An 11,057-nucleotide genomic window follows, 5' to 3' on the forward strand; every position below is an offset into this window, starting at 1 on the left:
TAAATAAATGTACAAAGTTCAATTCCACAAATCATCTTTTCTCCAAAAATTTGGTGTGAACCCTCGTCTATTAAAAACGTATTCATAATGAATAAAATAAAATGAGAATTTGAAATTTGCATGTATTAAAAAAAACATCAAAATGGAAAATAAAGTTATAATTTAGTTAACCAAAAAAATTAAAAAAAAAAAAAATCAAACGAGAATGGTGGAAACGTCCCCGCTCCCTAGATGAACGTGAGTAAGTGGAAACATTTCTATTTCAAATTCCCCTGAAATGTAATATTATTATCATATAAAATTTAATGTAGCCGTTACTGATTATTAATTCTTTTTTTTCTTTCTTTTACTCTCTCTCTCTCTCTCTCTCTCTCTTCATTTGTTCTTGAAAATCCATTTGGAAGCGGCCACCCAACAAATACTCTCTCGTTTCCTTTTCTTTCCTTTCCCATGCTTTGCTCACTCCTTCTTTCCCTCCGCTTTCTTCATCATTTTTCTCCTTTCTCCCTTCTGTAAGCCTTCTTTCTAACTCATTTCCACTTCAACTTACAATGCACAACCACCTTAATTCTCTCTTATGCTTTTTTTTTTCTTTATTTCTACTTCATCTTTTCTCTTTCGCTCTATTCTTGTTTTTCCTCCACAATTTTGATCACACCTCAAGAATTTCCAAGATTTACTTCTAATAATCAATGCAGTTTACTCCAAGTGATTGTTAAATATGTTGGAATTCTTGGGGCCAATTCAAAATTTGGACTACACTACTTATTGCCCTTTTTTGTTGTTTTGTTTCTCTTAGCCATAGGGTTTCCCAGCAGCGAAGAAGATGGTCAGAACGCCGTTGCCCAAAATTCAGAGGACCCCTTCAACCACTCCAGGAAGGTGTCCCAGAGCTCGTGAGGAGAACATACTTGTCACTGTGCGTATGAGACCACTCAACCGGAAAGAACAAGCTATGTATGATCTCGTTGCTTGGGATTGCTTGGATCAACATACCCTTGTCTTCAAGAATCCCAATCATGAAAGGCCTCTAAATCCCTACTGCTTTGGTAATCTTTATGAAAGTTTATTTTCCGTATAAGTAATATATTTTACACAGAAAATTTGATTGTTTTATTTCTCTCCTTACACGAAACAGATAAAGTTTTTGATCCTACATGCTCTACTCAGCGGGTATATGATGAGGGTGCCAAGGATGTTGCTTTATCTGCTCTGACAGGAATGAATGGTAACAATGCTCCTTTAGAAAATATATAACATTTTTAGAAAAAACTTTTGTTCTGGATGTTAATACCCACCGTTATTGAATTCTTATTTTCCTGCAGCCACAATCTTTGCATATGGACAGACCAGCAGTGGTAAGACATTTACCATGAGAGGCATTACTGAGTACGCTGTCAATGACATCTTTGAGCACATCAAGAATGTAACCTATCTAAACCTATTTATATCTTTCTTCTTCTTTATCCTATTCCGTTAACTGAATCAAATTATTTCAATTCAACTCTACCATTTCATATTGTAGACGCCAGAAGGAAATTTTCTTCTGAAATTTTCTGCTCTGGAAATATATAACGAGACTGTTGTTGACCTTTTGAATTGTAAATCTGGATCTCTTCGTCTCTTGGACGACCCTGAGGTATTTGTAACAAGTTCTCTTTATAAGTCGTTAGATGATGTTGACCTTTACCCACAGACATATTTAGTAAGAAGAGAACATTTTTTTTTTCAAATACAGAAAGGAACCATTGTGGAAAAACTGGTTGAAGAAGTGGTCAAGGACAGTCAACACCTAAGGCAATTAATTGGAATTTGTGAAGGTAATTATCATTGTTATTATTATTTTTCTTCATTTTGTATCTTGTCTTCATTATAATCACTTTTGAAAGCAAATTCATGAAGTTGGGAATTCTTTTGGGACCCCTAAACCCACGCCTGAAGAAGCAACCAGTTTTACTGGATAAGTGGCAGAAAATTGAGGGGGAAATTAGTGAATCTTATAATGATCTTTACTGAGCTATGCTATTAGTAATTTTGTCTCGCCAATGTTATCTCTACAGCCCAAAGACAAGTTGGAGAAACTGCACTCAATGATAAAAGCTCAAGATCACATCAGATAATTAGGCTGGTAAGCTCCAAAACATGTTAATGATGAGAATAATGTAATTTACCGGTTGAATGTGTAAATCATATTTCTCCTTTGTAGGGTTCTATTAAGCAGTTTTTATTTTTTACTTTAAACAATAAGAAACCAGCTTTCAGAAAAATAGAAGTACAAAAGACTAAGAAACCTCAAAAAATGTAACGGTGGTGAAACAACCTCACACCTGTGTAATTGGTCCCACCCAATCGAAAAGGAAGGTTCTAGGGTTTTGACATTTAGGGTAAGCCTAGATATGACAAAAGGAAGAGAAACAGCCTCGTAGCTAATAAAATTACGTTCTTCTTGTTAGACTCTGCGTTTAGACCACTTTAGAAATTACGTTCTTGATCTTTTCCTTGAGGCGTTAATACCTGCAAAGACTTTTAAGCTTCCTGCTCTACATCTCAATATAAGACATTTATTGATATGGTGGAGCATTGAAAGAGGTATAATAAGCATCGACACTTATGCGTCTTTGTTCTAGTCTTAAACTCTCTATGAGATTAGAATAAGTGAGATTGATTCCCTCCCATGCCTGTCATCTTATAAACACTGCCGAAGTTCTTCAAAACTGTTTTCCACCCTTCAGTATTTCATTTCTCTTGGGGTTGATTAATGTCCAGATTGCCTATGTATTATTTTCATGTCCATATGTAGCTAATCGCTGGTTTCTGTAGACAACTTATTTAAAATCCAGTGGGTCTTTCTCAAAGTTGGAAGTAGGAACAACTACCTATGAAAGTTGCTAGTCAGGCTTGTATTGTCTTCTCGTGCCAATCTATCATGCTGTGAAATTCATAATTTTCAGAAATTTTGATTGAAAAAAAATCAGTTGAGTTTGGATGGCAGGTTTTGATTTAGCCATCTTCAAAGCTTAGCAATAGGCTTGTTTATAAGTTGTCTAATCATTTTCTCCGGATGCACTTGCTTTAGAATTTGAGAGGCTTTCACTTTCCCTCATTAGTGATTTTATTTTATTTGCTCTGTTTTTCTCACTCCTAGGATTTCGTTTTCCTTTGAACATTTTTCTATCATTTCATTTCATTAACTTTGGCTAATTGCTACTCTTATCTTATATTTTTTGCTTAGCTTCATCTGGTCTTGTCTCTCGGTAACCCCACTTTCTTTTCGTCTCTTTTCAGACCATTGAAAGTAGCCTCCGGGAAGTTACAAACTGTGTGAAATCTTTCATAGCAAGTTTGGTATGTAGGCCAATATTTTCACACTTTATTAACACATAGAGAACTATTTAAGTTAGTTGGAACTATGATTTTCAGAACTTAGTGGACCTTGCTGGAAGTGAACGTGTTTCTCAAACTAGTGCAGATGGTACAAGATTAAAGGAAGGCAGCCACATCAACCGTAGTTTATTGACACTTACAACTGTCATTCGAAAGCTAAGGTAAAAATTCCATATAATGTAATTCCATTTCATTTCTTGAATAAGCTGAAAGGCTGAAGGTAAGGTTTTGACAGTTTATTCCATCGTGATTCACATCCAACATGAGCACTATTTGCTGAAGCTAGTTATAGAGTTTGACTTGTGCAACTTTGAATTTAGGGTTCTGATTTTTTCCTAATAGGGGAGTTGTTTGTAACTTATACCTCATAGTATCAATGGGAAGCTCTATTTCCTTGAAGAAGGGTAGCGTCTGTCTCAGGTTTATAAATACAAGGTGCTTTTATTTTCTTTTCTTTTTTCGTATGAGTTCTGTTGTGGTGGTGGTGTGGGGGGGGGGGGGGGGGGGGGGGGGGGGGGTGGAATTCCAATAAGAAATCAAACAGTTCTCTCAGATTTTTATCTTCAAATCTCCTGGCTGCAAATGTATTAGGAAAACAAAAAGTTGTAAAGCCTCCTTATTAAGGTAATGGAATTAATGGTTTCTTCTTTTCCGTGGAGGGGAAGTGGCATGGGGATTTAAAAAACGTGCACGAATAATCTTCACTTCGGGAAGAGGGTGGACAAGTATATTGCAGTAGGAGACTATCGTTCATGGATTTCTATCTTCAAAATTTTCTCCATCGTGTATCAAAGGGAAAAAAAAACTTCCGATATAGCCTAAGTAGTCTCAAGGAGTAATCTCCGGGAGTTAAAAGCGCTTGTGAATCTTTTATTAGAATGATAATGTGATTCATACAAGAGGGAAAAGACTCGTGTTTGTAGAGTTTATTATAAGTGGAGGTATAGAGGAATTAACCTAGAATATTACCCAATTAACCCTTTTTTTTTTTATTTATATTATAAGGAGAAGTAAGTATCTAGTCCAATCCTTTTCTTTTTTTTCAGTGGTGGGAAAAGAGGTGGCCACGTACCATACAGGGATTCTAAACTTACACGAATATTGCAATCCTCGCTGGGGGGAAATGCTCGAACAGCAATTATTTGTACCATGAGCCCTGCTTTAAGTCATGTGGAGCAAACAAGGAATACACTTTCGTTTGCAACTAGTGCAAAGGAAGTTACAAATAATGCCCAAGTAAACATGGTATGTTAAAATATTAAATTGCACTTCAAATACTGTAAGATCTTGTAGTGGTTTTTGATAACAATGTAGTTAGTTATATTTGGTTTTTCTTATTACCATATTTGGAGACTTCAGAGGTTTTCCTTAAAAAGTTTCTTTGCTATATTTAGCCTCCAGTTAAGAAAAATGTGATAGAACACCAAGTAGGTGTGTTCTAATTTGATTGAAAATACTTCAAAGATTACAAAGAAGAATTGATGAATTACCAATTCTGAGTTGAAAAGTACAAAAAACTATGAACCAAAAGTTGAACCAAAAGTAGAACCAAAAGTAAAAACTACCTTCTCTGCCTACCTTTGCATATCCTTGTTTGTAAGGAAGCTACCTATATCTCTTTCATACTAGATCTTTGGTTTCTTTGTATAAAAGAATAATGTACTGTAATTAGAAATTGGAAATGGATTTGGCTAGGTTGTAGAAGGCATTCAAGTAATAAAGATCTCAAAGATGAAATTGGCATGGTCGATTTACTACTTGTTTCAACCTTCTTCTATTCTAGGTTGTTTCAGACAACAGGTTATTGAAACAATTGCAAAGTGAAGTCGCCAGACTTGAAGCTGAGCTCAAAAGTCCGGAGGTGTCTTCTTCATGTTTACAGTCTTTACTACTGGAAAAGGATAAAAAGATTCAGCAGGTATCAAATTGGATAATCTTTTCACTTGAAGCTTATTCAATGTTTTTGTTTCCATGTGTATCCAATGGCCGTTTCCTGTCAGAATGTCATTGTGCTTGGTTGCTATAATTATACAGCCACAGAACTATGATAGGATTGAATTCTTTCTTTCCAAGAGAGCCCAGTTTTTAGGTTTCCATTGTAATAAAATAGTCCTAAACTTATCTGTTCTTTTTGTTGTGTCTAAATACCTGACTTCTTTCTTATGTCTGTATAACAATTACCATAATAAGAGAATCTCTTTTGTAGATGGAGAGAGAAATAAAGGAGTTAAGGTGTCAACTTCAGCAAGAAAAAAAGGTATACAAGGAAATGAAGGTACTTTGATAATCGAGGTTTATAACTGTCACTTTTATTATTGATTGTTTTAAAAATTTTTTTCAGGGTGTGGATGAATGTGGACCGTCTCATGTAGTCAGGTGTCTATCTTTTCAAGGAGACAATGATCGAACTCCCACTACAATTCTTCCACAATCCAAGCTAAGAAGCGTAGTAGGAGGCAAGCAAGGAGCTGTGAGGCCATCAGCTACGTCAATAGATCCATCCATTATTGTGCATGAAATCCGAAAGCTAGAGCATAGTCAGAGGCAACTTGGTGAGGAAGCAAATCGTGCCCTGGAAGTGTTGCATAGAGAGGTTGCTGCCCATAAACTTGGAAGTCAAGAAGCTTCAGAAACCATAGCGAAGATGCTATCTGAAATTAAGGATATGCATGTTTTAAATTCCATTCCTCAAGAAACCACTGCTGGAGATAAGACAAACCTAATGGAAGAGATAATTCGTTTCAAATCTGAAGGAACTGTAATTGAATCTCTTGAAAAGAAACTTGAGAATGTTCAGAAATCTATTGACAAGTTGGTCTCTTCCTATCCAAGTCCAGACGATAAGGATACACCAGTGTTGACAAACCAGTACAAAAGGAAGAAAGTACTCCCTTTCACATTGAGTAACGCTACAAACATGCATCAAATTATTCGATCCCCATGCTCTATGTCCTCTTCTCATAGTGTGATGAAGTATGAAACAGAGAACAGGGTTCCTGATAAAGTGATGATGGCTATTGATGAGTATTCAGGGATAGGTAAAGTTACGCCAAACTGTGATGTAAACTGCAGAAATTTATCAAGGGATAGTACTCTGTCAAAGCAATCTAACTCAGTTAATGTGAAAAAAATGCAAAGAATGTTCAAGACTGCTGCTGAGGAGAATATACGGAGTATACGAGCTTATGTTATAGAGTTAAAAGAGCGGGTAGCAAAGCTACAATATCAGAAACAACTGCTGGTTTGCCAGGTGTATAAATTTCTCAAACATTTTTTCTCATTAATAAATCATGTACATTGCCGGACCATGAGAATGGAGTATCAGTTAAGCGTGGAAAAAGATCTGCCAGTTAGGTAGCAAGGATTCACGCTCCTTTACAGTGATTATCTAGGAAAGACATGAGCAGTCATTAATTAAGGGGATAAGCATGTCTATGCTACTGCTAAGATAAATTATAGCAGGATAGTTCACGTATGAGGAAGATAATAATTGATAAAAGGAATATATAACCTACATTCTTCTAACACAATTTTGATGTAGAATTTTGACTAAGCCAAAAATAAGTTAGGCAGTAGTTTATAAGATATCTATGGATTGGCATTGACAATTCAGAACCTCATATCGTTTGTGTGATGTTTCCCTATGCAATTGTCTTTTGACAACATAAGTAGAAGTGTGCTATCATCATAAAAAATAACCTTGAGCCTGTTTGGAAGTATGCCACCACAACTCACTCGTCTTATATTCTTTTATTAGTCAAAATCTACTAAAACTAATTTTGAGTTTTAACCTTACCTACCAGATGTCGTCTATCCTTACTTATGTGTCAGTGTCGTCTATCCTTACTTATGTGTCAGTGTTGTCTATCTTTACTTATATGTTTCATTATTATATTTTGAAACCAGAAATGAGACTTTTCTTTTTTCATCTTTCCATGTACTTATATTTTATTGAATACGTGTTTTAGGTATTAGATCTGGAGAAAAATGAGAACGAAAGTGGTGCGCTAAATACAGTTGAGCATACCCCAGTTTCTTGGCATACTATCTTCGAGGATCAGAGAAAGCAAATCATCGTGTTGTGGCATCTGTGCCATGTTTCCCTTATACATCGGACACAGTTTTACTTGCTATTTAAAGGGGATCCATCTGATCAAATTTATATGGAAGTTGAATGGAGAAGATTGACATGGTTGGAGCAACACTTGGCGGAGCTTGGAAATGCCAGTCCAGCACTTTTAGGCGATGATCCTGCAAGCTCTGTTTATGCAAGGTATATAAACTGCCAACCATTGGTCACTTGAGAATGGGATGTGTCTAAGGCCCCATTTGGTAACTGGTTTTTTGTTTTTAATTTTTGAAAATTAAGCTTATATGCTTCAGTGTTTGAACTTTTTGATTTTGCAATTAGGCCAAAATTCAATTAGCATGCAAACCATTGTAAAAAAATAAAAGAAAATTGGTTTAGTTTTCAAAGACCGAAAAAGAAGCAGTTACCTAAGACCCACTTGGTAACTGTTTCATTTTTTAGTTTTTGTTTTGTTTTTTTGTTTTGTAAGTTCTGTTTCTAAATTTCTGTGTATTACAAACAAAAACCGTATCTATTTGGTCACTGATTTTTTTTTTCTGTTTTTGGAAGACAATGTATTTTTGTGAAAGCTTCTTCCTTTTATTTTCAGTTTTCCTTCATAATTTAAAAAATAAGTTTTTTGTTTGAAAAACAAAAAGGTGTATTTGTTACCGAACACACTTATTTTTAAAAACTTGATTTACAAAAAAAAAAAAAAAAAGTTACCGAACAAGCCCTAAGCTATCTGTTTTTCATTTTAAGACAATAATACGGGCTTCTAATGCTGCGCAGTGTCAAGGCTCTGAAACAAGAAAGGGAGTATCTTGCAAAGAGGGTGGGCTCTAAGCTAACAGCAGAGGAAAGAGAGATGTTGTATGTGAAATGGGAAGTTCCACAAGTAGGAAAACAGAGAAGGCTACAACTAGTGAACAAGCTGTGGACAGATCCTCTTAACATGAAACATATACAGGAAAGTGCAGAAATTGTTGCAAGGCTGGTCGGGTTCTGTGAATCAGGAGAACATGTGAGCAAGGAGATGTTTGAACTTAACTTTGTTTGTCCTTCTGATAGGAAAACTTGGATGGGGTGGAATCTAATCTCTAATCTGTTAAATCTATAATGATTTTTGTTACACTGCACACATGTATATGGTAAGATTTAATGCTTTGACGAGCTCTCCACTTTGAAATGTTCAATCTTCTGAAATTTCTGGTGGGAGCTGTGGTAAGAAATGAACTAACCTAGTTTATATGTAAAATTGTTCTCTCAAGCTGTGCAAACGGCATGTTGAGTTTTTTCTGCTGTCGTAATGCAACGCAAAGGGCGAATTCTAATACCTTTATAAACTTCTATAGTAATTGCAAATCAAATTCAAATACAAGGAAATGAAGTGTAATGGTCTTCTTTACAAATAGGTTGAGGGACGAATTTTAGCTTACGCAATAGAACCAATGAGAATGCCTAAAGCAAGCTTAGTGGTAACTCGATAGACCCATGAGGTGAGCCTAAAGGAGCCTAGGAAGAGTTCCATGGACCCGTAAAGGTGAGCTAAAGAGAAGCTCACAATCTATAAAGAGCTTAAAGAAAGAGCTCTGTGAGACCCATGAGGTAGACAGAGCTCAAGAGGAGCACCTATGGGGGAGACCTTGTGTTACACTCCTTCCTGGAGCCCCTTCTTTAACTCTTAACTTAACCCCAAAAGAGGGAGTGAAGGTTGTCAAACATTGTCATAACTTGACAACACTTCCCAGCCAACCTGACCTAACACATCAGTAGTCAAAACATTTTTAATGCATGCTTAAAAGAAACAATGCAAGTTAAATGTTTTGCTTTACAACTCAGACTACTGGTTGCAACATTTGACATAAACTCAACAGGAACATAAACTTGATAACAACTTACTGACTAGGCCTGAAACCTATAACTCAAGCTAAAACATAAACATGCAACTATAAATATAAAATAATCTTAGCTCACAAATAGGGACTAGTAGTTGTAGGGCAGGCTCGACACGATGACCACTACCTAGAAAGTGAGAAAACATTTGAAATAATAAGTCAAAAATAGTGAGTGTCAGTTTTATTAAAAATTAAACATGCTTTTTAAAATAGTTATGCATAAATCTTTGGCTTTTAGAAATATTTAAACAATTAAATCACATTTCATAAACATGTAACTTGAACTTACAAACACTTGGAATACATATAATAAACTTTACTTGATCATTAATCAATAACCCGTTCATAACATAAAACATGGGCGTTGCTACCCCTTACCGTCAATGACGTACTTCTCTCAACATAGGCATAATTCTAACTGTAACCTTCTCCACATAGGCAAAATAAATTGGACCTTTACTGATGTACAAGGAACACAGACTCATCAACCATTACATCATTAACCAAAAACCACTACATGCACATAAACTAGTCATAGAGAGTAACATAGAACATACGGGCATATAATCATGAAAACATATTTGAAATTTTAGCTTTGAACACATGCTTGCTTTAAATCTCTTTCAGATCTCATAATCATAAGACATGCTTGGAAATAGTTTATACATCATGCTTTGCAAATCATTTACTAAATCATTAAAGAAACATCATTCTGAATTATGAACACATGCTTAGAAACATTTAACTTTAAACTCTTGTTTATAAATAAACATTGAAAATCATTATGTCACTCACAAACTAGTAGCTCAACTCCTTAGCTTAGAATTTCCTCTTTTCCTCTTCTTGGTTTGAAACAAAGAAATTTTGTATTCCATATTAACTTCCTCTTACTTAGAAAATATCAAGAAATTAACCAAAAATCTCAAAAACTCAAAAAATCTACTTTTGACACCAACGCCACTACACATGCCTTAAAACTATCATGGGCATGCCGCATGTGCACACAGACAGGTGCTTCTTATGTAATTTAATTACAGAATCATTTAGTGAATATGTCATGTAAGGCTCTAATTATACGATTAGAGTCGGCAATTAGGCTAGGTTATGAGATAAAACAGACATAATCCTACCTACGCATTGCTAACTTCATTAATTCAGCATTTTAGTACAAATTTTCCTCTTTCTTTCCCAAGTATAAGCAAAACGAGAGGTTTCCTAGGTAATCCAAAGTCGAAAACAGGGAATTGGCAATCCTAATGCGTTAGTCACGAGTTCTAAACTTATGCGGCATCTATACAATATATTTTATCCTATGTATTTACACTAACTGCGAGGGAGTAGCAAGATAGAGACGGTGATGAAATGAAATGTAGTGTGACCTCACGTATTAGGTGATAGAATGCAGGAATATTTAAACAATAAGTGTAAAGCAAGGATAAATAATGTGTCGAGGCGACACGAAGCATTTATTAACATTAGAATTAAGTGAGCAACCTCTTGGTGTTTTCACCATACTTGCTCGCCTTTCGGGGTCCAAATAATTCAAGTTAAAAGATGATTTGTATCTAATCTTTCTGAATGAATTATAAGCAACTCATCCTATATTAAGGTGAGAAACTTCTTGGTGACTTCGTCGCACACATTTCTGATATGTATGCTAAGGATAAGTTCGACGACAAGATTGCATTGTTACAATCCCTTCGCCA

The 11,057-nt window shown here is 35.4% G+C and overlaps 1 protein-coding gene across 1 annotated transcript; it reads left to right on the plus strand.

Moving 5' to 3' along the window:
* Positions 1–357: 357 nt before the first annotated feature.
* Positions 358–8,755, plus strand: LOC103499359 (kinesin-like protein NACK2). Its single transcript, XM_008462341.3, has 15 exons — positions 358–512; positions 800–1,049; positions 1,139–1,228; positions 1,326–1,426; positions 1,526–1,639; positions 1,739–1,820; positions 2,061–2,128; positions 3,286–3,345; positions 3,421–3,545; positions 4,431–4,629; positions 5,168–5,302; positions 5,591–5,641; positions 5,726–6,634; positions 7,353–7,657; positions 8,246–8,755. Exons 2-15 carry the CDS (start codon positions 827–829, stop codon positions 8,571–8,573), a joined length of 2,790 nt encoding a protein of 929 aa, XP_008460563.1. The 5' UTR covers positions 358–512; positions 800–826; the 3' UTR covers positions 8,574–8,755.
* Positions 8,756–11,057: the final 2,302 nt, after the last annotated feature.

This window comes from Cucumis melo, chromosome 10 (genome assembly GCF_025177605.1).
Source record: "Cucumis melo cultivar AY chromosome 10, USDA_Cmelo_AY_1.0, whole genome shotgun sequence".
NCBI classification, from domain to species: domain Eukaryota; kingdom Viridiplantae; phylum Streptophyta; class Magnoliopsida; order Cucurbitales; family Cucurbitaceae; genus Cucumis; species Cucumis melo.